Consider the following 25,617-nt stretch of genomic DNA (forward strand, 5'->3'; position numbering starts at 1 on the left):
GATTTACGTTTTGACATATTAACACTGCAAACAGCACGACTTAAACTACGGCAAGAGGAATCCGCGTGGAATTAAAATAATTATGCTGGAAACTCAGATCAGACACGGTCTGCGGGGAGATAATCAGTTAACGTTTCGCCTCATTATCAGAAGTCCAGACGTGGAACTGGACGAGACAACAGTGCACAGAAACTCACGTCCATCTTTTAGGCGATCCCGTTCTTTAGGTGCTTCTATTAAAGTGGGAACCAGTGGTTTATTTCGCGAATACGAAGTCAGCGAATAACGAGGACTTGCCGGAGTTCCTCCAAGAAGGGCGCTTGCGCAGCAGCGGAAAGGCGCCGAAAGTGACCTCTGGACCAATCACCTGCCAGAGATGGGGTCACGGGACCCGGTGACCTGCGGCAGAAAGGCTGGATCTTGTGAATGAAAGACCGGGCCACGTGATCAACCACATGACATCTCCCCGTGTGTTTGATGTCTTCCGGCTACTCTGCGATCTTCCGGGCTTCACGGAGGATGGCGCGGCTGCGGTCGCCGTTAGTTTTGCTTCGCCTTCATCTTCTGCTTTCCACTGCTGCTGCTGCCTCCCGGCCGCACATCGTGTTCATCTTGGCCGATGATTTTGGTTGGAACGACATCGGGTATCACGGCTCTGAGATTCGAACCCCTGTCTTGGATAAGCTGTCCAACCAGGGGGTCCGACTGGAGAATTACTACGTGCAGCCCCTGTGCACGCCGTCGCGTAGTCAGCTCCTGACCGGCCGGTACCAGGTAAAATATGCTGGGTTCAGTGTCCTCGCATTTAGAGAAGCTTTAAGCAAATCGTCCTGCTGGGTCAGGTACGTGTGTGCGAAGGGAGCTGGGGATTATACTAGAAATGCGGTGATGTTGGCTTAAAACGGATGCGGGTTTAATTGGGTCTCGTTCGCCTTGAGAAGACTGAGGGGTGACCTCGTAAGGACACAAAACTGTGAAGAGTTTGGTAGAGTAGAGTTGGAGAAAATATTTCTGCTTTTGGAGAAGAGTATCGTTGGAGACTTAAAATCAGAATCAGTTTTATTATCACTGGCATGTGACGTGAAACTTGTTAACTTAGCAGCTGTAGTTATGTTATATGGTAGTTCAATGCAATATATAATCTAGCAGAGAAAAAATATAAAATAAATAATAATAAATAAACGAGTAAATCATGTACATGTTAAAAAGTGCAAAAACAGAAATACTGTATATTTTTTAAAAAGTGAGGTAGTGTCCAGAGAGTCAATGTCCATTTAGAAATTGGATGGCAGAGGGGAAGAAGCTGTTTCTGAATCGCTGAGTGTGTGCCTTCAGGCTTCTGTACCTCCTACCTGATGGTGACAGTGAGAAAAGGGTATGCCCTGGGTGCTGGAGGTCCTTAATAATGGACGCTGTCTTTCTAAGTCAACTCTCCATTAAGATGTTCTGGATACTTTGTAGACTAGTACCCAAGATGGAGCTGACTAGATATACAACCTTCTGCAGCTTCTTTCGGTCCTGTGCAGTAGTCCCTCCATACCAGACAGTGATGCAGCCTGTCAGAATGCTCTCCATGGTACAACTGTAGAAGTTGTTGACATGCCAAATCACTTCAAACTCCTAATGAAGTATAGTTGCTGTCTTGACAGTGCTTCTCCCTATAGATGCTGCCTGGCCTGCTGTGTTCTACCAGCATTTTGTGTGTGTTGTTTGAATTTACAGCATCTGCAGATTTCCTCGTAGTTGCTGTCTTGCCTTCTTTATAACTACATCGACATGTTGGGACCAGGTTAGATTCTCAGAGATCTTGACACCCAGGAACTTGAAGCTGCTCACTCTCTCCACTTCTGATCTCTCTATGAGGATTGGTGTGTGTTCCTTCATCTTACCTTTGCCGAAGTCCACAATCAGCTCTTTCGTCTTACTGACATAAAGTACCAGGTTGTTGCTACGGCACCACTCCACTAGTTGGCATATCTCACTCCTGCACGCCCTCTCATCACCACCTGAGATTCTACCAACAATCTCCAAATTCTACTATCATCAGCAGATTTATAGATGGTATTTGAGCTATGCCTAGCCACACAGTCATGGGTATGTAGAGAGTAGAACAGTGGGCTAAGCACACACCCCTGAGGTGCGCCAGTGTTGATCGTCAGCGAGAAGGAGATATTATCACCAATCCACACAGACTGTGGTCTTTCGGTTAGGAAGTTGAGGATCCAGTTGCAGAGGGAGGTACAGAGGCCCAGGTTCTACAACTTCTCAATCAGGATTCTGGGAATGATAGTGTGAAATGCTAAGCAATAGTCGATGAACAGCATCCTGACTTGGCTGTTTGTGTTGTCCAGATGGTCTAAAGCCATGTGAAGAGCTATTGAGATTGTGTCTGCCATTGACCTATTGTGGTGATAGGCAAATTGCATTGAGTCCAGGTCGTTGCTGAGCCAGGAGTTCAGTCTAGTCATGATCAACATCTCAAAGTGTTTCATCACTGTAGATGTGAATGCTACTGGGTGATAGTCATTAAGGCAGCCCACATTATTCTTCTTAGGCACTGGTATAATTGTTGCCTTTTTGAAGCAAGTGGGAACTTCTGCCCGTAGCAGTGAGAGGTTGAAAATGTCCTTGAATACTCCCGCCAATTGGTTGGCACAGGTTTTCAGAGCCTTACCAGGTACTCAATTGGGACCTTCTGCCTTGCGAGGGTTCACTTTCTTTAAAGACAGCCAAACATCGACCTTTGAGACGGAGATCACAGGGTCATCAGGTGCAGCAGGGATCTTCACAGCTGTAATTGTGATCTCCCTTTCAAAGCCTGCATAGAAGGCGTTGAGTTCATCTGGTAGTGAAGCATTGCTGCCATTCATACTATTGGGTTTCACTTTGTAGGAAGCAATGTGTTGCAGTCCCTACCAGAGTTGCCGTGCACCTGATGTCACCTCCAACCTCATTTGAAATTGTCTCTTTGACCTTGAAATAGCCCTCTGCAAATCATACCTGGTTTTCTGGTACAGGCCCGGGTCGCTAGACTTTAATGCTACAGATCTAGCCTTCAGCAGATGACGTACCTCCTGGTTCATCCACGGCTACAAGAATTTAGTACAAGATAGTCACCAAGAGAGTTTGGGATAAACCTCTTTATATAGCAGATGCTGAGAATCTGGAACTTGCTACTGCAGGAATTGTTAAATCTAGGTACAGATGTATTTAAGGAGAGTGTGAATAAGGGTATAATGAATTTGGGAATAAAGTTAATGCTAATATCTTTAACAAAGGAAATGACAGGTGGGGGTTGAGTGGTGTATAAATCCTGTTATAGACAGAATGGTCTGTTTATGAACTATTAATTCTGTGCACTACTCTGGTGAAGTTATGGGCAGCTCAATGTGGAAGGGGAACGGAATTTAACTAGAGCTGAGGGTGGACATCACAGATTGCATGGAGGCGATGCAATTGGTCTCACCAATGTGGAGGAGGACATATTAAGAGCACCGAGTGCAGTAGATGAGGTCGAAGGAGAATCGCAAGTATCTTCGCCTTGTTGGAGATGTTGTTTAGATCTCTGGTTGTTGGAGAAAGAGGAGGCGCAAGTGCAAGTGTTGCACGTCACACAATTGTCAGGGGCCAAGGAATGGTGGTTGGGAAGGAGGAGGAGATGTCACTGGTGGTGGGATCTCATTGCAGAGGGCGGAAATTACAAATGATATTGTATAGGACATGGACGATTCCAGGGGGAAAGGTGACGTCTAGAGAGGAGGTGGTAGAAAAGCTACAAACAGAGCAGGCTCCATCAGCCACAGTAAAAGAGAAGCCAAATTTCCTGGAAAAGGGGGATACTTCAGCTGGAAGGCCTCATGCAGAGAGGAGATGCAGCAGACACCTAGAAATTGGGAGAAAGGGGAGGCACCCATACAAGAGACAGGGTGGGAAGAGGCTTAGTCTCGATGGCTGCAGGAGTCGGTGGTTTCACAGTAGATATCAACGGATGGCTTATCTCCTGAACTGGAGACAGAATTCTAGAAAGTTCAGAATACGTTTATTATCAAACTATTTACTACCCAGAGATTCATTTTCTTGCAGCCAATTACAGGAAATAAAGAAATAAAATAGAAATATACGACAAAAAAACTTTACAAAATTAGACAAAGACTGACAGTCAACCATTGTGTAAAAGAAGACAAACAGTGCAAGTAAAATTAATACTGAGAAGCTGAGTTGTAAAGAGTCCTGAAAGAGTGTTTGTAGATCCTAGAATCAGTTCATGGTGATGAATGAAGTTATCCACACCGGTTCAAGAGCCTGATGGTTGTAGGGTAATAACTGTTTCAGAACCTGGCGGTGTGGGACCTTAGACTGATGATTAAGACGAAGACTTAATGATTTAGATGAAGAGATTAAAAGTAACATCAGCAAATTTGCAGATGACACAAAGCTGGGTGGCAGTGTGAAATGTGAGGAGGATGTTATGAGAATGCAGGGTGACTTGGACAGGTTGGGTGAGTGGGCAGATGCAGTTTAATGTGGATAAATGTGAGGTTATCCACTTTGGTGGCAAGAACAGGAAGGCAGATTACTATCTGAATGGTGTCAAGTTAGGAAAAGGGGAAGTACAACAAGATCTAGGTGTCCTTGTTCATCAGTCACTGAAAGTCAGCATGCAGGTACAGCAGGCAGTGAAGAAAGCAAATGGCATGTTGGCCTTCATAACAAGAGGAGTTGAGTATAGGAGCAAAGAGGTCCTTCTGCAGTTGTACAGGGCCCTGGTGAGACCACACCTGAAGTATTGTGTTCAGTTTTGGTCTCCAAATTTGAAGAAGGACATTCTTGCTATTGAGGGAGTGCAGAGTAGGTTCACGAGGTTGATTCCCAGAATGGTGGGACTGTCATATGTTGGAAGATTGGATCAGCTGGGCTTGTATACACTGGAATTTAGAAGGATGAGAGGGGATCTGATTGAAACATATAAGATTATTAAGGGATTGGACACGCTGGAGGCAGGAAGCATGTTCCCGGTGATGGGTGAGTCCAGAACTAGAGGCCACAGTTTAAGAATAAGGGGTAGGCCATTTAGAATAGAGTTCAGGAAAAACCTTTTCACCCAGAGAGTTGTGGATCTATGGAATGCTCTGCCTCAGAGGGCAGTGGAGGCCAATTCTCTGGATGCTTTCAAGAAAGAGTTAGATAGAGCTCTTAAAGATAGCAGAGTCAAGGGATAGGGGGCAGGAATGGGGTACTGATTGTGGATGATCAGCTGTGATCACAGTGAATGGGGGTGCTGGCTCGAAGGGCAGAATGGCCTACTCCTGCACCTACTGTCTAAGACTTCAGTACCTCCTGCCCAGTGGTAGAGGGCATGGGCTGAATAGTAGAGAACCTTTGAAGGATGCTGCTTTCTGTGGCAGTGCCCTGTGTGAATGTATTCAGTTGTGGGGAGGCATTTGGCTCTGATGGGCTGGGCTGCGTCCACTACTTTCAGTAGCCTTTTCTGTTCCTGGTCATTGTTGTTTCCAAACCAGGCTGTGATGCAACCGGTCAGGATACTCTGCATGGTGCATCTATATAAGTTCGTCAAAGACCAAAGGCCTATACTGTCAGTGGGGAATGCTGGCGGTGCGCAACGGGTTGCTGTTCAGGTGGTGGCAGTTGTCCAGTGGTGACAGACATCTCTTACACCTGGTGGTCCCCCGAAGGTTCTGTGCCACGGTGCTGTGGTTGGTGCATGGGCTGGTGGCAGCCGGCCATTTCAGAGTTGCAAGGACATTGGGCAGGCTGCATAAACGCTTCTACTGGCCTGGTTACAGGCAGGAGCTGTTTGTGCACTGCTGCAACGCTGTGACTGAAAAGCCTGAGAAGGTAGGTATTGGACTGAAAAGTTTGAAAATGTAGATATTAAGAAAGAGGAAGAGCTGGAGCTTTTAGAAAGCATCAAGTTGGATAAGTCACCGGGACTGGATGGGATGTACCTCAGGCTACTGTGGGAGGTGAAGGAGGAGATTGCTGAGCCTCTGACAATGATCTTTGCATCATCAATGAAGATGGGAGAGGTTCCAAATGATTGGAAGGTTGCACATGTTGTTTCCTTATTCAAGAAAGGGAGTAGAGATATCTCAGGAAATTATAGGCCAGTGAGTCTTACTTCAGTGGTTGGTAAGTTGATGGAGAAGATCCTGAGAGACAGGATTTATGAACATTTGAAGAGGCATAATATGATTAGGAATAGTCAGCATGGCTTTGTCAAGGGCAGGTTGCGCCTTACGAGCCTGATTGAATTTTTTGAGGATGTGACTAAACACATTGATGAAGGTAGAGCCATAGATGTAGTGTATATAGATTTTAGCAAGGCATTTGATAAGGTACTCCATGCAAGGCTTATTGAGAAAGTAAGGAGGCATGGGATCCAAGGGGACATTGCTTTGTGGATCCAGAACTGGCTTGCCCACAGAAGGCAAAGAGTGGTTGTAGACAGGTGATATTCTGCATGGAGGTCGGTGACCAGTGGGGTGCCTCAGGGATCTGTTCTGGGACCCCTACTCTTTGATTTTTATAAATGACCTGGATGAGGAAGTGGACGGATGGGTTAGTAAATTTGCTGATGACACAAAGGTTGGGGGTGTTGTGATAGTGTGGAGGGCTGTCAGAGGTTACAGTGGGACATTGATAGGATGCAAAACTTGGCTGAAAAGTGGCAGATGGAGTTCAACCCAGATAAGTGTGAGGTGGTTCATTTTGATAGGTCAAATATGATGACAGAATATAGCATTACTGGTAAGACTCTTGGCAGTGTGGAGGATCAGAGGGATCTTGGGGTCCAAGTCCGTAGGACACTCAAAGCAGCTGCGTGGTTAAGAAGGCATATGGTGTATTGGCCTTCATCAATCATGGGATTGAGTTTAAGGGCCTAGAGGTAATGTTGCCTAGGTAGTTCTAAGGTAAGGACATGGTTTGGCACAGCTTTGTGGGCCGAAGGGCCTGTATTTTGCTGTAGGTTTCTTATGTTTCTAAAGCTTTTGGTGACGTATTGAGTCTATGCAAACTTCACAGAAAGTAGAAGCACCAACAACAGTAGAGGTGTGATTGTGTCTTCTTTGTGGTTGCACATTTCTTGTAATTGCACTTGTGTGCTTTCGGAAATGGTCCATGTGAATTTGAGAGAGGTGCTGTTGAGGGCAGCCTTGGAACTGGAGACTAATGGAAGACTTTGAGTTCAGTAGGGAGCCTAGAGAAAAGGAAGCCTGATGTAATGGAGAAAGCCAAGCACAGAGTATACTGGTATACTTTATTAGCATGTTGGCTTGCAAAATAAAATATGAAGAATAATCTAGAAAATTAACAAGGAACTTACAGATGACCCGTGAGGGAGTAATTAACATTAGAAATTCTAAGGTGGGATGTTGAGTTTCATATCAAAGCTACTTAATGTGTTAGGATCAATAAATACTGGACGCCTTGAACAACAAGGAAGAGGTGTGGTTGATTGGAGTGGTGGTCCCAAGTTGGATAGTATCTTGGCAGACATGGAGGCTGGCTGTTCAGGCAGCTTCCCACCATTCTCTACTGAACTTCGGCGCCAAAGAGCCCTGTTCCTCTTTGCCGTGCTTCTCTCCCCAGTCTGCTATCCTACTGTAATTGTTTCTGCTGCCTCCGTTGTAAGGAGTGAGATGAGCATTGTGACTGAGAAAATCCCTGTGCTTCAACAGCAGCATATCATGGCGTGCAGTCTGTGGCCACTTCATTAGGTATCTCCCGTACCTAATAAAGTGGCCGCTGAGTGCTGATGTTCATGATCTTCTGTTGCTGGATCCCATCCACTTCAAGGTTCGATATGCACATTCAGAGATGCTCTTCTGCACAGCACTGTTGTAACACGTAGTTATTTGAGTTACTGTCGCCTTCCTGTCAGCTTGAACCAGTCTGGCCATTGTGCTCTTAATAAAAGGGTTTTTTTTGTGCACAAAAACTGCTGCTCACTTGATGTTTTTTGTTTTTTCACACCATTCTCTTGTAAACTCTAGAGACTGTTGTGCGTGAAAATCAAATCCCAGATCAGTTTCTGAGATACTCAAACCACTCTATCTAGCACCAACAATCATTCCACTTAGTCACTTAGATCATATTTCTTCCCCACTGATGTTTGATCTGAACAACTGTACCCTTTGACCATGTTTGCATGCTTTAATGTATTGAGTTGCTGCCACATTATTGGCTGATAATATTTGCATTAATAAGCAGGTGTACCTAATGAAGTGGCCACTGGGTGTATCTGATGTGGTTTCTGACACAATGTCTCAGCCAGTAACAAATAAACGCCACTAGGTGGCGCCGCTGCTCCACACTTCAACTCTGTGTCACGTCTCTTCTAATATTGTTCTGGGGGTTAGTGGAACCGGGGGAGAAGTGGATTTTGAATAAGATTATTATTTTTACTTTATGTCTCAAATTACAGTTGCAGTTCCAGGAGCTCAGATACCACAAAGAGGAACCAAATGGGTGCATACATTTTTGACGTTAAAGTTGAGAGAACAAATGGTAAAAAACGATGGTAGCATGGTGGTAATTACTGTTCCTTCACAACTCCTGGTATCAGAGTTCAATATCGATCTCATCGCTGACTGACTAGTATAGTCACATCCTCCTTGTGACTTCCTGGGATTCCACTACGTGCCCTGGCTTACTCCCTTGTCCCAAAGGTGACTTGTAGATTAATTGGCCGGTAGTGAAGGTGTGTGATAAGAGTCAGAGAATATGTGAGGGGGAGAGAGAGGGAGATTTGAAATGTTGGGACTGAGACAGCTTGCAACCCTACATCCTTCTGTGACATAATAAATAACTGACTCTGTGGGGGAAGGCTATTGCTACACCTATCACTTTCCACCTGGTACTCTTCCCCTCCCCCACCTTTTTCTGGCTTCCTCCCCCTTCCTTTCCAGTCCCGATGAAGGATCTTGGCCTGAAACATCGACTCTTCATTCCATTCCAGAGGTGCTGCCTGACCTGACTTCCACCATTTTGTGTTTGTTTCTCAATCCATTCCTTTTAATTAACATCTTGAATTAACAATGTGCCTATTTGTATGATGTTATGGTCATTGCTATTATAAATCTCAGCTAATTTGAACTCTACCATAGTGGTTTCCTTTGGGGGGACAAAAGACATATATAAAAGGAATCTGAACTGTAGACTAAGAGGATAAAGGGCTCCCGTCAAGTCAAACATAAGGCATGTTCTTAGACTGAAGGTGCCAGCTGTACAACACAGCTTAAAATGATCAGAAGAGAAGGCCGCTGTGGTCTGATCTGAACACTCCATGGAGGTCAGGTGTGTTCATCAAGTTACTTTTTTAAATCCAAATTCAGGTTAACAAAAACAATATCCTTTTTTTTTGATGGTTGAGAACAAAATCAACCTTGAACTTTCGAGAAAGCGAGACCTGAAGTCTGTTTTCCGCAGGATCAGAAGGAGTGCTGGCTGGCATCAGCCGGAATGCACACCAGGCTCAAACTTGATAAACGTTGCTGGGGTGAATACTCTCTGCCCACTACAGTGCTGGGTAATATAGTTTAGTATCTGTTTTGGTCATGTAGGTGATCATTTTAATTGTGAGTATTAACCTTTTGGATAAATAGACTCAACTACTTGTTTTTGTATTTGTGTCAGGTTAAGTCACCAATCTTATCAAAAATCCGGCAGATTGTTCTATAGTACTTTCTGAGTGTAGTTTAGCAAGGTAGTTGGCTTACTAAATAGTTTAAGTCATTAAAATTAAGAAAAGGTGGTTACAGGAATGATATTGCTGGGAAGTAAACCACTGTCTGTTACTTTGAGTTTATCTGAGCAGCAATGTCTGTGTGCAGTTATCCATTTAAAGGGACCTCTTGTGTTTACAATTCCTTTGTGTAGTGATAGCCTGTTCTCAAGTCAAGTCAAGTCACTTTTATTGTTATTTTGACCATAACTGCTGGTACAGTACACAGTAAAAATGAGACAACAATTTTCAGGACCATGGTGTTACATGACACAGTACAAAAGCGAGACAGAACTACAGAAAAAAAAACAGAAAAAAAACACACACAACAACTACACTAGACTACAGGCCTACACAGGACTGCATAAAATGCACAAGACAGTGCAGGCATTACAATAAATAATAAACAGGACAATAGGGCAAGGCGTCAGTCCAGGCTTCGGGTATTGAGGAGTCTGATAGCTTGGGGGAAGAAACTGTTCCATAGTCTGGTCGTGAGAGCCCTAATGCTTCGGAGCCCTTTCCCAGACGGCAGGAGGGAGAAGAGATTGTATGAGGGGTGCATGGGGTCCTTCATAATGGTGTTTGCTTTGTGGATGCAGTGTGTAGTGTAAATGTCCGTGATGGTGGGAAGAGAGACCCTGATGATCTTCTCAGCTGACCTCACTATCCGCTGCAGGGTCTTGCAGTCCGAGATGGTGCAATTTCCGAACCAGGCAGTGATGCAGCTGCTCAGGATGCTCTCAATACAACCCCTGTAGAATGTGATGAGGATGGGGGGTGGGAGATGGACTCTCCTCAGCCTTCACAGAAAGTAGAGACGCTGCTGGGCTTTCTTTGTTATGGAGCTGGTGTTGAGGGACCAGGTGAGATTCTCCGTCAGGTGAACACCAAGAAATTTGGTGCTCTTAATGATCTCTACCGAGAAGCCATCAATGTTCAGCGTAGAGTGGTCACTCCGTGCCCTCCTGAAGTCAACAACCATCTCTTTTGTTTTGTTCACATTCAGAGACAGGTTGTTGGCTCTGCACCAGTCCTTTAGCTGCTGCACCTCCTCTCTGTAAGCTGATTCGTCGTTCTTGCTGATGAGACCCACCACGGTCGTGTCATCAGCGAACTTGATGATGTGGTTCGAGCTGTGTGTTGCAGCACAGAGTGAATGTTCTGGGTTATGTCTCATAGCTTTATACTTTATACAGGTTTGTAATAACTTAAGGGAAGTGTGAGAAGTCTGGTCAATGTAGTTCTCAGTATTTTTTATTATTTACTTTGTATTTGCACAGATTGCTTGCTTCTCAGGGTAGTATGTGGTAACATGTACAGTTGCAAGAAAAGAAGTTAGTGAATGCTTTGCAATTACCTAGGTTTCTACATTAGTCTCTCCTAAAATGTGGTCTGATCTCCATCTAAGTCACAATAATAGACAAACCCAATCTGCCGAAACTAATAACACACAAACAATTGTACTTTTCATGTCTTTATCGAACATGTTGTTTAATCATTCACAGTCCAGGCTGGAAAAAATACGAGAACCCTTTATTTAATAACTGGTAGACTCTCCTTTAGCAGCAATAACCTCCACCAAACATTTCCTGTAGCTGCTGATCAGCCATGCACAATGGCAAGGAAGAATTTTAGATCATTTTCCCATACAACACTTTTTCAGTTCATCAGTATTTCTGGGATACCTTGCAGGAACAGCCCCTTCCAGCTCACGCAGTAGTATCTCAGTTGGGTTAAGGTGTGGACTCTGACTTGGCCATTTCAAAGCACAAATTTTCATCTCTTTTTAAACCAATGTGTTGTTGATTTATTCTTACGTTTCAGATTTGTGTCTTGTTGCGTCATCCAACTTCTGTTAAGCTTCAGGTGACATACCGCTACCCTGGCATTCTCCTGTAAAATGTCTTGATACAGTTTTGAATTCATTGTCATCTCAATGATTGCAAGTTGTCCAGGCCCTGAGGCAGCAAAGCAGCTGCATGCCATGATGTTCTTTCCACCATGCTCCACAGTTGGGGTGTGGTTTTGCTGTTGGTGTGTAGGACTTCAGACCTGTTGCCTTGACGTCGCACGTGATGAAGACCATGGAGCGGCTGATAATACAGAATCTGAGGCCACAAACCAGGCACGCCCGGGGTCCTCTTCAGTTTGCGTATAAGGAGAAGGTGGGAGTGGAGGATGCTATCACGTATTTGCTGCACAAATCCCTCTCTCACCTGGATGGGGTCAGTGGTGCTGTGAGGATTACATTCCTGGACTTCTCTAGTGCCTTTAACACCATCCAGCCCAAGATCTTAAAGCACAAACTAATGGAGATGGGAGTAGACTCTCACATGGTGGATTGGATAGTGGACTACTTGACAGATAGACCTCAGTATGTGCAGTTGGGAGACTGTAGGTCTGACACGGTGGTCAGCAGCACAGGAGCGCCGCAGGGGACTGTGCTCTCTCTGGTCCTGTTCACCCTGTACACATCAGACTTCCAATATAACTCGGAGTCCTGCCATGTGCAGAAGTTCGCTGATGACACGGCCATAGTGGGGTGTGTCAGGAATGGACAGGAGGAAGAGTATAGGACACTGATACAGGACTTTGTGATATGGTGCAACTCAAACTACCTGCGTCTCAATATCACCAAGACCAAGGAGATGGTGGTGGACTTTAGGAGATCTAGGCCTCATATGGAGCCAGTGATCATTAATGGAGAATGTGTGGAGCAGGTTAAGACCTACAAGTATCTGGGAGTACAGTTAGACGAGAAGCTAGACTGGACTGCCAACACAGATGCCTTGTGCAGGAAGGCACAGAGTCGACTGTACTTCCTTAGAAGGTTGGCGTCATTCAATGTCTGTAGTGAGATGCTGAAGATGTTCTATAGGTCAGTTGTGGAGAGCGCCCTCTTCTTTGTGGTGGCGTGTTGGGGAGGCAGCATTAAGAAGAGGGACGCCTCACGTCTTAATAAGCTGGTAAGGAAGGCGGGCTCTGTCGTGGGCAAAGTACTGGAGAGTATAACATCGGTAGCAGAGTGAAGGGCGCTGAGTAGGCTACGGTCAATTATGGAAAACCCTGAACATCCTCTACATAGCACCATCCAGAGACAGAGAAGCAGTTTCAGCGACAGGTTACTATCGATGCAATGCTCCTCAGACAGGATGAAGAGATCAATACTCCCCAATGCCATTCGGCTTTACAATTCAACCGCCAGGAGTAAGATATGTTAAAGTGCCGGGGTTAGGACTCAATGTATTTAAGTAAACTACTTAAGAACTTTTTAAAAGCTATTATTAATGCTTTTTGAGAGGGTGATTTTAGATGCATATCATATTTTTACTGAGTTAAGTATTGTATGTAATTAGTTTTGCTACAATAAGTGTATGGGACATTGGAAAAAATGTTGAATTTCCCCATGGGGATGAATAAAGTATCTATCTATCTATCTTATCTATCTATCTAGTACCCTCTTTCCTCCAAATATAGTGGTGTGCATATCAATGGTTCCATTTAATATCAGAGAATGTATATAATATACAACCTGAAATTCTTACTCTCCACAGACATCCATGAAACAGAGTTTTTTAAAAAAAAACAAAGAATGAATGACAGAAAAAAGACTAGAATCCCAACCCCTGACCCCTCCCATGCGCAAACAGCAGCAAGCAGCATCGGCTTCCCCCCACTTATTCTAGAATGAAGCATCAGCATTCTCACCACCCACCATGCCAGCAACAGCAAAGCCCCCAAAGAGAGACCATGGTCTACAGTCCATCAAAAACTGAACCGCCCACTCAACATTTCGACATTCTGCAGACTCCCTCAGTAGCAATGAAGAGACAAATATGGCTCCTTCCACGGTGATGGGGAGACAGCAGTTGTTATTTTGATGTTCCCGTCAATCTGAAGCGTTTTGCCAAAAAGTTCAACTTTTGCCTCATCTGTCCACAGAGCATTGTCCCGGTAGTGTTGTGGACAATGGTGCATCCAGGTGATCTTGTGTAAACTTGAGACGTATAGCAATGTTTTAATTTTTTTTTGGAGAGCAGTCGTTTCCTCTATGGTGTCCTTCCATGAACACCATTCTTGTTCAATGGTTTTCTTCTGGGGACACAGGAACAGAGACTTCAGCAAGTTCTAGAGATTTCTGCAGGTCTTTTTCACCCCCTTCAGCATTATTCCTTGTACTCTTGGTGATTTTTGCAGGACACCCACTCCTAGGGAGAGTAGCAACAATACTGACTTCCCTCCATTTGTAGACAATTTCTCTTTCTGTGGACTGATGATCACTCCGGTCTTGAAGAAAGCTTTTGTAGCCTTTTCCAGTGTCATGCATCTCTACAAGTCTTCTTTGAAGATCCTCGGAAAGCTGTTTTGATTGAGGCATGGTGCACACTGATGAGTGATTTTTGGGTTTAGGTCATTTACATTTAGTAAATGGCTTTGGCTACCAATCTTATGTTCCTTGATAAGGTGTTGTGGATTCAGTATGGGACAATGCATTCCTAAGAACTGCAAATCTCAGTCAATAGACGATGGTGGCATCTGTGGGATGGATACAAATCAGAAGGTGTGAAGTTCGTATATAGTTTCAGAAGAATGCATTGTCTATACCTTGTAAATATGGAATTGTCCTTTGTGTTTAGCAAATAAATATGGAGCCCCACGCTGGGCCAGCAGACTTTTCCACCGAAAGCATCTCCATATGATGCCTGCTGTACTTTGTTTTGTAGCTACCAGTAATTTTCTCCTGCAAATTCATTCACGCAACAACACACATAAACAGATCTTTCTTGAGAAAAGCAAGCTCTGTCAGTAACCTGACTTTGTGTCTTTTTTATTGGGCAGGAAACCTCTTCAACCCACACCTCCAATCCCACCTCATTGATTAGAACAGCGCACTTTTTTGAGGTTCACATACTTTTTTTGAACCTAGACTACGGTTGTTTAATTGGTGTACTCAGTACAGACAAGAAGAAGTACAATTGTTTGTGTGTTATTAGTTTAGGCAGGTTGTGTTTCTCTATCGTTGTGACTTAGATGAAGATCAGACCTCCCTTTATGAGTAAATTGTACAGAAATCCAGATAATTGCAAAGGGTTCACAAACTTTTTCTTGCAGCTGTATGTACATAGATAATAAATTAGCTGTGAACATTGAATGAGTGGAGCTGGATGGGAATATGACATTATGTTCAGCTGTGTTGAAAAGTGACGAGTCCATAGCTTGCTGTGTACTGCTTCCAGATAATAGACCTTACTGAAGCATTCTACCATAACTTCGTAGAACAGAAACCAGTTTGCTCTGTAGATGGCTTTCAATTGCAACCTGTTCTCAACTCTGAAGAGATCGTCAAAGCACAGAACAGTCAATTCCAACCTGCCTGAAAACACACCTTTGGCAGCAGCATGTTTTTCTCCCCCCTTCATCCCTGCCGGCTAACGTAGAGCTCCAGTGGATCGCTTGACATGTTGCAGAAAGTACAATGAGCAAAATTTATTTCCGTGAGTACTGAAGTGTTTCAGGATCATGGCTTTGGAGAGTTAGACACATTACCTAACTAAGCACAACGGGGAATGGGGGGGCGGGGGGTGGAGGCAAATTTTCAGGGTACTGCCTCCTTATCTTGAACATCCAAATAGAATCAAATGAGAGAAGACCAGACAGTCAGGCAGACAAAATATATTAAATGGCATTAATTGAAAGTGATTATGAAAAGAAGTGTCATTTTTTAAACGTTTCCTATGGGGGCTGTAACTTTTGAGTAGCCAACTTCAGAGGCATTTATGGTGTCTCAGAATGCAGTACTGGATTCTTCGAGTAGATATCCCAGTGAGTATGACAACAATAGCGTAATTGGAGAGAATTAATAATAAACCTACTGAAGTTTTATTTGTAGGAATGGGGTGAACAGACTGGAGTGTGGTACCAAACTGGACAGCTTTTTCAACAATCTGGAGCTGTGTGCTGAATAGTGTCTCTGTGCCCTAGGCTTACACAGTGGAGGAGGTTTGCTGAGAGTTAATGAGTACAGCCAGTGTTTTTAAATATAAGAATATTTTTACCAAAAAAATGGCCAATCAGCCTCTCAGATCTGCTCAACCATTCAATAAGACAATGGCTAGTCTCTTGGCTCAATATTTTCCTTTATCATCTGCATATGCTTTGATTACCTCGTCCAAAGATCTATGGATTCTGCCTTTCATGTGCTTGTGAACTGAGCTTCCAGTGGGAGATTTTGTCAATGCTAACGGAGGAGAGTAAAGGATAATCACTCAAACTGAGGGATAATGGAAGTCTAACAAAGTTTCTGAAGGCAGTGCACAAACAAGTCTCTCAATTTATTTTGAGGTGGAAGCGCAGAGTCAATGGACATCGATACTGCAGGAGTAATGAGCAAAAATTATAGATGGTGGAGTTCAGAACAGTTCAGAGTTTTATAGGGTAATAAGATGAGGTATCCATGCTGAGGTCTGGGTAGGCAAAGCATGATGAGCATCTGAAGTACTGTGTGCATAATAAGGCCAGGGGTCGTCATTGTCGAACCATGTCATATGACATGGGCGATCACGGTCCATGACCATGAGTATTCTTGGCAAATTCTTATACAGAAATGGTTTGCCATTGGCTTCTGGGCAATATCTTTACAAGATGGGTGATCCCAGCCATTATCAATACTCTTCGGAGATTGTCTTCCTGGCGTTCAGTGGTGGCATAACCAGGACTTGTGAATAGGTACCAGCTGCTCATTTGGCCATCCACCACCTGCTCCCATGGCTTCACGTGATCTTGACTGGGGGAGGGGAGGGGTTGAAACAACTTGCCCAGGGGTGACCTTCTGGCTCACAGAGGGAAGGAGTGCCTTATCTCCACCAGAACCCAGGGGTGGCCCTGAGTAATGAGTGGACTGTGGGGTCGGAGGTTTATTCTTGCCTCAAATAGAAACACAGTGTACTCCACTGTGAAGTCCCTTTGAGGTATGCCTACCCTGAAGAAGCTTAAATCTTCTTTTCAATGGGAGTTCGGTTAGACCCTCTCTCACAGCTCACTCTTTGTGGTGTTCCTGCCGCCTACTCCCCATCTGGCTTCTTCCTCCTCCTTCCTTTCCAATCCTGATGAAGGGTCTTGACCCAAAACATCCACTGTTTATTCCTCTCTGTAATTGCTGCCTGATCTGCTGAGTTCCTCTGGCATTTTGTAAGCTTTGCTCTCAATTTCCTGCATCTGCAGAATCTCTTGCATTTAGAACTAGGGTCTAGTTTTTGCATAAGAGTTGGAATAAGTAAACAAAAGTTTGGAGGAAACTAAAATAAATTAATCTTACTCTTTATTGTCCAAACAGTGTGAGATCATTTTCTACTCCCTAGATTTTGACCATCGTTACTTGTATCTAAATTAAATTCCCTTTCTTATCTTTGTAACTTCATCTAAAATTGTCATTAATATTAGCAGCTCTGTAATGTTCTGTATTTCAGCATAAATTTCTGTGCAGCATGAAGCAGTGGACCCCGATAGATGTAGTCCGTGCCAGTAGATACTTCCAAAGTGTTAATAATGGCTCTGTGCTGTCATTTGTTGCGTGGCAACTGTTCTCACATAAAGCCACTGAGAGCTCAATTATTCATGGTGTCTCTTCAGATTCACACAGGTTTCCAGCACGAAATCATCTGGCCTTGTCAACCACACTGCCTCCCGTTAGATGAAAAGCTTCTCCCTCAGCTGCTCAAGGAGGCGGGTTATAGCACCCACATGGTGGGGAAATGGCACTTGGGCATGTACAAGAAAGAGTGCCTCCCGACGAGGAGAGGATTTGATTCCTACTTCGGTAACTACACGCTCGCAGTTCATTACAGTTATAATTTGGAATGGTAATTCTTCCGAAATGTGATAAAGTTGGTTCAGTTTTGTAACATTGCAAGAATAGCCTTTCCGATGACCACTGTAGATGTCAACAGCTGACAATTGCAATATAAATGTTATACTGAGATACCACATCCTAAATTGTTTTTGCATATTGAACATGGGCCACGGTCTGTGCATGACAGACCCCCTCATATTCCAGATCTTACTTTTGAAAACTATTGAGAATCGAATTTCAATTGCCCTCAAAGAAGCAATGACTTCTGACTTGGCTAACAGACTTTGGATAGCAGAGTGAGTTTTTAACATAATGTTTTCCAAGTGCTTTCGTGCAATTGGATAATCTACTCATAGGCCTGCCATTAGAGTAACCATGGCAACAGTTCGATAGCACTCGGTCCTGTTAGCATCAGTTCCCCACGTGCATGAACTCTTCAGTAGCCGGTAGGGAATTTTGAATGTTATCTTTCTATTTCTGCCTTTCATTCAGACGTAGCATTTCTCATGCACATATTGAACACCATGTTACTTGTTACTGTATTTAGTGGGCTGTACAGCATAGAATGAGGCCTTTCTTCGTGATGAGCCTTGAAAAGAGTTGTTCATTTTAGTGTAACTTTCTTCTATGTACAAGCTTTTTCTGGTTGTTTGATGAAATCAGATTCCACCAACCTTATGAAGTTTTTTGCAGATTTTTACAATTAACCCTTGCTTCTAGTTCAGTCAGTTACTAGAAAGACTGTAGTTTACCATTTTTTATACCATTCATGTTAAAGTTATGTTTTAAAGATCCATCCAATATGGTGTGTTATCTTGGAACTTTTGATGGCATATCTTAATGATCATAGTAATGATAATTGTCTGTTTTCAAGTCCTCACTTTGCCTACAATAATTTTAAATAATGTTGTTTTCTTTGTTGCTTTAACATTTTAGGTTACCTGTTGGGCAGTGAGAATTATTATACTCACGAGCGCTGTTACTTCATTGCCCCATTAAACATCAGTCGCTGCGCACTGGACTTGCGAGACGGGGAGAATGTTGCGACCGGGTTTACGGGTGTGTATTCAAGTCACTTGTTCACACAGAGAACCATTGACATTCTGTCAAAGCACAACCCTGCTCAGGTGGGTACTCGTCAGGGAACATTTATAAAGCCTGTTTTGCCAATGCAGCTGCTGTTTTTATGGTAGTCACAAATGGAGCCCAATTTTCAAGTGTAGCTAATCTAATTTTTGCCAAGGGCAGTGGGGGGAGGGGGAGATTGATCTGCACTGAAAACTAAATTGAATGATGTGCCCAATGTCATCAACCAACGTGACAGGAGGAATCTTTACTACCAAAATAGAGAAGCAAGTGTTCTAGGGTAGATATGAGATAAAGTGATTTGGTGCAGAAATAAGTGACCCCCCCCCCCCACCCCCGAGCTGAGTGTATCAGTAAGCATGGAAGTCAGGGACGCTGTCAAACAAGAGAACAAATAACTTCAAAAGCAAGTACAATTTTCTTTTCTCTTTGTTCTTAAGTACTTTTTACAAAGAAGTATCTATAAAAGAGATTGATAGATTCTTGATTAGTCAGGGCATGGATGGATATGGGGAGAAGGCAGGAGATTGAGGGGGAGGCTGAGTGGGACGTGGATCGGCCATGATGAAGTGGCAGTGCAGACTCGATGGCCTAATTCTTCACCTATAGCTTACGGCCTTAAGTGCGATCTCGCTAAGCTTTTAATCTTAATGGGATCACAATGGCCAGGTTTTTAAAGCTGTACATTGTACATTTGGTATGGATCTAAATATTTTCTGCCCATAGTGGTGTGAGCAAAGTATTGCGAATAGAAGGGCTGACTTTTACTCCCCTGGGAGCAGAGGTAACCTGATTAATAGCCCAGAGAAGAATCTAATTATCTAAATACTTCTATAGTAATTTGCATTTCATTAAGCAGCATTAATATATGATGAAAAGTTGTTGGGGCTTTAAATTGTTCCATCATACCTTTTCTTTAAAACTTGAGAAATGAAGACCTGTGCTAAATTAAATACAGTTTCTCTAACAAGTAGAGATTACTTGTTCTCCACTTCATTTGTTTCTGACGTATTTGAAATATGTACATATGCTAGCAAACAGTACTTGAATTTTAAAATTTGTCAATGTTTCTTAAAATAAATTAGATTTTACTCCCAACTATTTGATAAAACTATTTGCTCCCAACCCAAACTATTGAAGATTCTAAGGTATTGTTAAAAAAAAAAGCAGGAAATGTTGGAGCTTTTCTAGTCATAGACATCAGTAATGAGAAAGTTAACGTTTAATGTCATTAAACTCAATGCCATTTAAAAAAAAATCCCTTGACCCATTTTCCCTGAAGAATGACAGAATTATCAGTCTTTCTGTTGCTCTCCCAAGTAATAATTCCCCTGCTCTTTATTGTACCGAACAATCTACTTGTAGACTAGACGAACAAGAAACTTGTAAAATATAAACTAGCAGTTAAGTTTATCATTCTTAAATGCAGAAGTTCATTTCTACCTCTAATCTTGTTTGTTAATATACCATTATTGAGAAACCAATCTAAATTAAATGACTCAAGAAGAGGCTGGATAAAGATAAAACCACTTCTTTGCCCCAGGGGCAACCTGATAGTAGTTCATAAACTTAAGAGACATAGATAGGGTAGAAGGTCAGTCCTTTTTTCCCTCCAGGGTGGAAATGTCAAATACTAGCTTTAAGGTAAGAAGGGGAAAGTTTAAAGGAGACTTGAGAGGCATTTTTATTTACATGGGGAATGGTAGGTACCTGGGATGTGCTGTCAGGGGAAGCAATGGAAACAGATAAGATATAGGAGCAGAATTAGGCCATTCGGCCCATCCAGTCTGCTTCGCAACCAAGATAGCAAAGTTTAAGAAGCATTTAGACATGCACATGAACAAGTGGGAATGGGAGGATGTAGACCTGGTGCAGGTGGATGGCACCCGTTTTAAATTACCGTCATAGTCAGCAAAGACATAAGCACCTATTCCTGTGCTGTACCTTTCCATGTCCTCAATGGGACAGCTTTAGACGAGCCTGGAGATCACATATTCAAGTGTTCTCAGATGGCAAGTCAAGTCGAGAAGGATGTAAACAGGATCCTGTGCTTAATAAATAAGGCATGAAGTACCTGAATATTGAAATTGTGCTCATGCTTTACAGATGACTGGTTATAGCTTGAGAGTGGTGTCCATTTTGGGCACCAAGCTTCATCAAGGCCTCAGAGAGACCACCAGATCTTGTGGCGATTGACAGCAAGGATGGGGAACTCCGGTTATGTAGAGACACCAATGAAAGCGGGATCGCTTTTCTTGGACAGGAAAAGGTTAAGAAGGGAAAGCTTGCCAAAGGCATTAAAAAGCCTGGTATTTTTGGAAAGTCTGTTTGGCAGAATTATTAGTAAACAAAGAATACAATGGCTAGAACAAAAAAACTTTTTTTAAAAGCAGCTTGTTCCTGTTACAGCTGTAAAAACAGCTGTAAGTGTAGTGGAAGAAGACCCAATGTCCTAAAAAGGAAAAAAGGTCAACTTGCAGGGCCAAATGGTTCTCCTATGCTAGGAAATTCTGTGGAAGAAATAGTTATGAATGAGTCAGCTGGTGGTGTCAATAACAAAGTAAACGGTAGAACCTTGGGCAGAAGTCTACTTGTTCTTGATATGGACCTAGCAAACTGCACTTCAGGAAAATGTCAAGAGCAGCCCTGAATGAAAAGGTAACCAGCCTGATGTTATACGGGGGGAGTTTTAGTCGCCTTAAACCAAACAGCTGAATATAAAACAATGTGTGCACTCTCTTTGCAGCCTCTGTTCCTGTACTTGGCTCTCCAGTCAGTTCACGAGCCCCTTCAGGTGCCAGAGGACTACATGAAGCCGTACAGTTTTATCCGCGATGAGCATCGGCGCCACTATGCAGGAATGGTGTCGGCGATGGATGAAGCTGTGGGAAACGTCACTGACGCTTTGCACCGTTATGGATTCTGGAACAACACTGTCTTGATCTTCTCCACAGGTAGGTCAAAGGACTTGAATAATACAGGGCCCTCTGATGGATTGTATTAGCTACAGTTGTGGCCCAACGAGGTTCCTTTGTCATTCAATGTTCTATAGAGTTCCGGTGGGCAGCTTGCTTCCAGGGCCCAAGCAAAGTTATTAGTAGGCCAAGCCAATAACTGTAAAATGCTAAATTGAAATGTATTATCAAATTCACACACAAAATGCTGGAGGAACTCAGCAGGTCAGGCAGCACCTATGGAAAAGGGTAAACAGTTGAAGTTTTGGGCCGAGACCCTTCTTCAGGACTGAGAGGGTGGGGTGGGGGGGGGGGGGAATGGCTGAATTAAATGGTGGGGGAGGGGAAAGGAGCTGGCTGGAAAGTGAGGGGTGAAGCCAGGTGGGTGGGAAAGGTCAAGGACTGGAGAAGGGTAAGAGAGTGGACACTAGGAGAAAGGGAAGGCGGAGGAGACCCAGGGGGAAGTTATAGGCAGGTGAGAAGATCCAAGTGGGGAATAGAGGGTGAATTTTGTTCACTGAAAGGGGAAATAGATATTTTTACCATTACGTTGGAGGCTACCCAGATGGAATATAACGTGTTGCTCCGCCCTCGCCTAGGCACAAGAGGAGGCCGAGGACCAACATGTCAGTACGGGAATTGCAATCGGAATCAAATTTATTTATTGAATTTACGTCACCATATACTACCCTGTGGTTCATTTTCTTGAAATCATCAACAGTAGACCAAAGAAATGCAATAGAATCAATGTAAAGCTACGCAAAGAAAGACTGACAAGCATACAGTATGTAAAAAGGTGTGTATGCAGCATATCATACAGTTATAGTTTCACAAACTAAAAGCTTTATTTTAGTGTGGAGACACAGGAGCCTGCAGATGTTGGAATCTGGAGCTTAAAAAGACAAGCTGTTGTTAGTGGAACACAGCGGCAAAGGGATGGTTGACGTTTCGGTTTGAGACCTGCTCCGAGCCCAGTTCCATCAGTCTATCTGAGCTTGTTTGTGACACTTCTATATTGCAGGGAGGCAATTTCTGATGACGCTTGGAGGCTGGAAATCTTATTTAACAATAGTGAAAAGGCTGTGACCAGTGAGTGCTGGGGCAAAGTGTTGATCAGCCTGAGAGTGGGGCCAGGGACTGGAGGCGGCCTGTGCTGGGGTCGGACGCAGACGAGGTCTGTGTATGTGAGGGGGTGGGAGTCTCAGTATCTTGGGTTTCTCTAGTCTCAGGGTAGTAAATGGTGGCATGCACTGTACGTACTTGATGATAAGTTTAGTTTGAGTGGGTGGGAGGGTGGGAGAGGACCTGTTTTGCTGTCGTTTTGTTTGTTGCTGCTTGTGTTGCTCCGCTAAGAATTGCGGACATGCTGTTTTGACGCTGGAATGGGAGGTAACACTTGTGTGCTGCCCCCAGCACATCCTCAGGTATGTTGGTTGTTAACACAAACAATGCATTTCACTGTACGTTTCGATACATCTGTGTATGAATATCTATTTCTGCCAGTAAGTAAAATTCACCCCTCTCCCTTCCATTCCTCTGCACTCGGACCTTCTCAGTTGCCTATTTCTTCCCCCGTGTCTCCTCCTCCTACCCTTTCTCCGATTGCCTGTATGTGATAAATCTGAATTAGAAAATCTTTCTCAGCTGCAGCTGAGTTTTCTTTTCCTGGCTAATGATTCTTGTATTTAAAACTGTTTTTCTATTGTGTAATGTTACTCGAGTGGAGTGAAGGATAAATAATAAATAAATTTTTGTAAACAAAAAGGAACTTTAGTATGCAGTTCCCCTTGGCTGCTCGGCCATTCACTGAGATTATCGATAGTCTAGTTGTTATTCATATTACCACTTTCCTGCCTATTGTTTATAACCCTTGAATTCCTACGGTCAAAGAAAAATCCATCCCAGCCTTGAATATGTTTAATAACTTGGCAACGCCAGCTTTCTATGGGTCTGCCTTTTCAGGCAAAAGTGACTGCTGACCACTGTATATCTGCTGTAGGCGTAGCTGTGTGAAGATTTGATATTCCTACACAGGGATCTGTGTGACTGTGGGAACTTGGTAGCTTTTGTTTTCCTATTCTACAACATTGCTCAAGTGTATCAGCTTGAAGTACTAATATCCAGTTACTGCAAGGTCATGCAACCTTGTATTGCGTGTTGAATTTCTGAGTTGTACTGGAAAAACAGTGTTGTATTATCCGCCGTGTGCACAGCTTGTGGGATGCCCTACAGATGAGAAAAGTTTCCAGTTTGTCTAGGGTGCTAGCAGAGTTCTAGGTTGGTTGATTGGTTTATTTTTGCAATGCAGTGCAGAGTAGTCCCTTCGAGCCACGCAACCCTCGACAAACCCGAACCTAATCACAGGACAACTTGCAAAGACCAATTCAAGTCAAGTCACTTTTATTGTCATCTCGACCATTACTGCTGGTACAGTACATAGTAAAAATGAGACAATGTTTTTAAGGACCACGGTGTTACATGACACAGTACAAAAACTAGACTGAACTACGTTAAAAAAAAAGAGGGGAAAAAAACACACAACAACTACACTAGACTACAGACCTACCCAGGACTGCATAAAGTGCACAAAACAGTGCAGGCATTACAATAAATAATAAACAGGACAATAGGGCAAGGTGTCAGACCAGGCGCTGGGTATTCAAGAGTCTGATTGCTTGGGGGAAGAAACTGTTACATAGTCTGGTCGTGAGAGCCCGAATGCTTTGGTGCCTTTTCCCAGACGGCAGGAGGGAGAAGAGATTGTATGAGGGGTGCATGGGGTCCTTCATAATGCTGTTTCCTTTGTGGATGCAGTGTGTAGTGTAAATGTCTGTAATGGCGGGAAGAGAGACCCCGATGATCTTCTCAGCAGACCTCACTATCCGCTGCAGGGTCTTGCAATCCGAGATAGTGCAATTTCCGAACCAGGCAGTGATGCAGCTGCTCAGGATGCTCTCAATACAACCTCTGTAGAATGTGATGAGGGTGGGAGGTGGGAGATGGACTTCCCTCAGCCTTCACAGAAAGTAGCGATGCTGCTGGGCTTTCTTTGCTATGGAGCTGGTGTTGAGGGACCAGGTGAGATTCTTCACAAGGTGAACACCAAGAAATTTGGTGCTCTTAACGATCTCTACCGAGGAGTCGTCGATGTTCAGTGGGGAGTGGTCGCTGCATGCCCTCCTGAAGTCAACAACCATCTCTTTGTTCAAATTCAGAGACAGGTTGTTGGCTCTGCACCAGTCCGTCAGCCGCTGCACCTCCTCTCTGTAAACTGACTCATCGTTCTTGCTGATGAGACCCACCATGGTTGTGTCATTGGTGAACTTGATGATGTGGTTCAAGCTGTGTGTTGCAGCACAGTCGTGGGTCCTACCCGGTAGAGTCCTTGGACTGTGGAAGGAAACCGGAGCATCCGGGGAAAAGCCACGCATTCCACCGGGAGAGACTTCTTACAGAAAGGCACCGGAATTGAACTCTGAACTCTGGAACGCCCTGATCTGTAGAGGCAGCACGCTAACCATTGCGCTACCATGGCACCCAGAGGTAGTGAAGCGATTACTGGTTCTTGCCTCCAGCAATGGGTCTGTTAACAGAGTTAATGAAACAATGTGAGTAAAAGGATGACGACTCAATCTGTGGAGAATAAATTCAGTGTTAGATTTGCCGTCTGTGCTTTAAGCCGTTTGTTATCTTTCAGTGATTTTGAAATTGCAGTGACCGGTCGTTGAGTCCTGTGGTTTTTATGGGGATGAAGAAAGCTCATAGTTTCTGGTGCACATAACTGCAGCGTGATGGACAGTCTCCGCAGTCTTTAATTCATTATGTAATCCCAGCTGCAGTTCATTATCGCAAGAATGGCGTATGGTGCTCTTAATTGGCTCAAAAACCATTCAAACATTTGCTTTTATTCTGACTGCACAATAAGCGCATAGTTGAAAGTTAATTGGAAAAGGAACAAGGGATGGCAAATTATTTTCATG

General features: G+C 43.7%; 1 protein-coding gene across 1 annotated transcript in view; it reads left to right on the top strand.

Moving 5' to 3' along the window:
• Positions 1 to 465: 465 nt before the first annotated feature.
• arsb (arylsulfatase B) overlaps positions 466 to 25,617 on the top strand; it is an 80,703-nt gene continuing 55,551 nt past the window's right edge. The window contains exons 1-4 of the mRNA XM_073048219.1: positions 466 to 774; positions 17,378 to 17,564; positions 18,534 to 18,724; positions 21,430 to 21,637. Coding sequence (XP_072904320.1) covers positions 478 to 774; positions 17,378 to 17,564; positions 18,534 to 18,724; positions 21,430 to 21,637 — 883 coding nt within the window. The 5' untranslated portion in view covers positions 466 to 477. The remainder of the gene's footprint in view (positions 775 to 17,377; positions 17,565 to 18,533; positions 18,725 to 21,429; positions 21,638 to 25,617) is intronic.

The sequence above is a fragment of the Hemitrygon akajei genome, chromosome 6, assembly GCF_048418815.1.
Source record: "Hemitrygon akajei chromosome 6, sHemAka1.3, whole genome shotgun sequence".
In the NCBI taxonomy this organism is placed as follows: Eukaryota; Metazoa; Chordata; class Chondrichthyes; order Myliobatiformes; family Dasyatidae; genus Hemitrygon; species Hemitrygon akajei.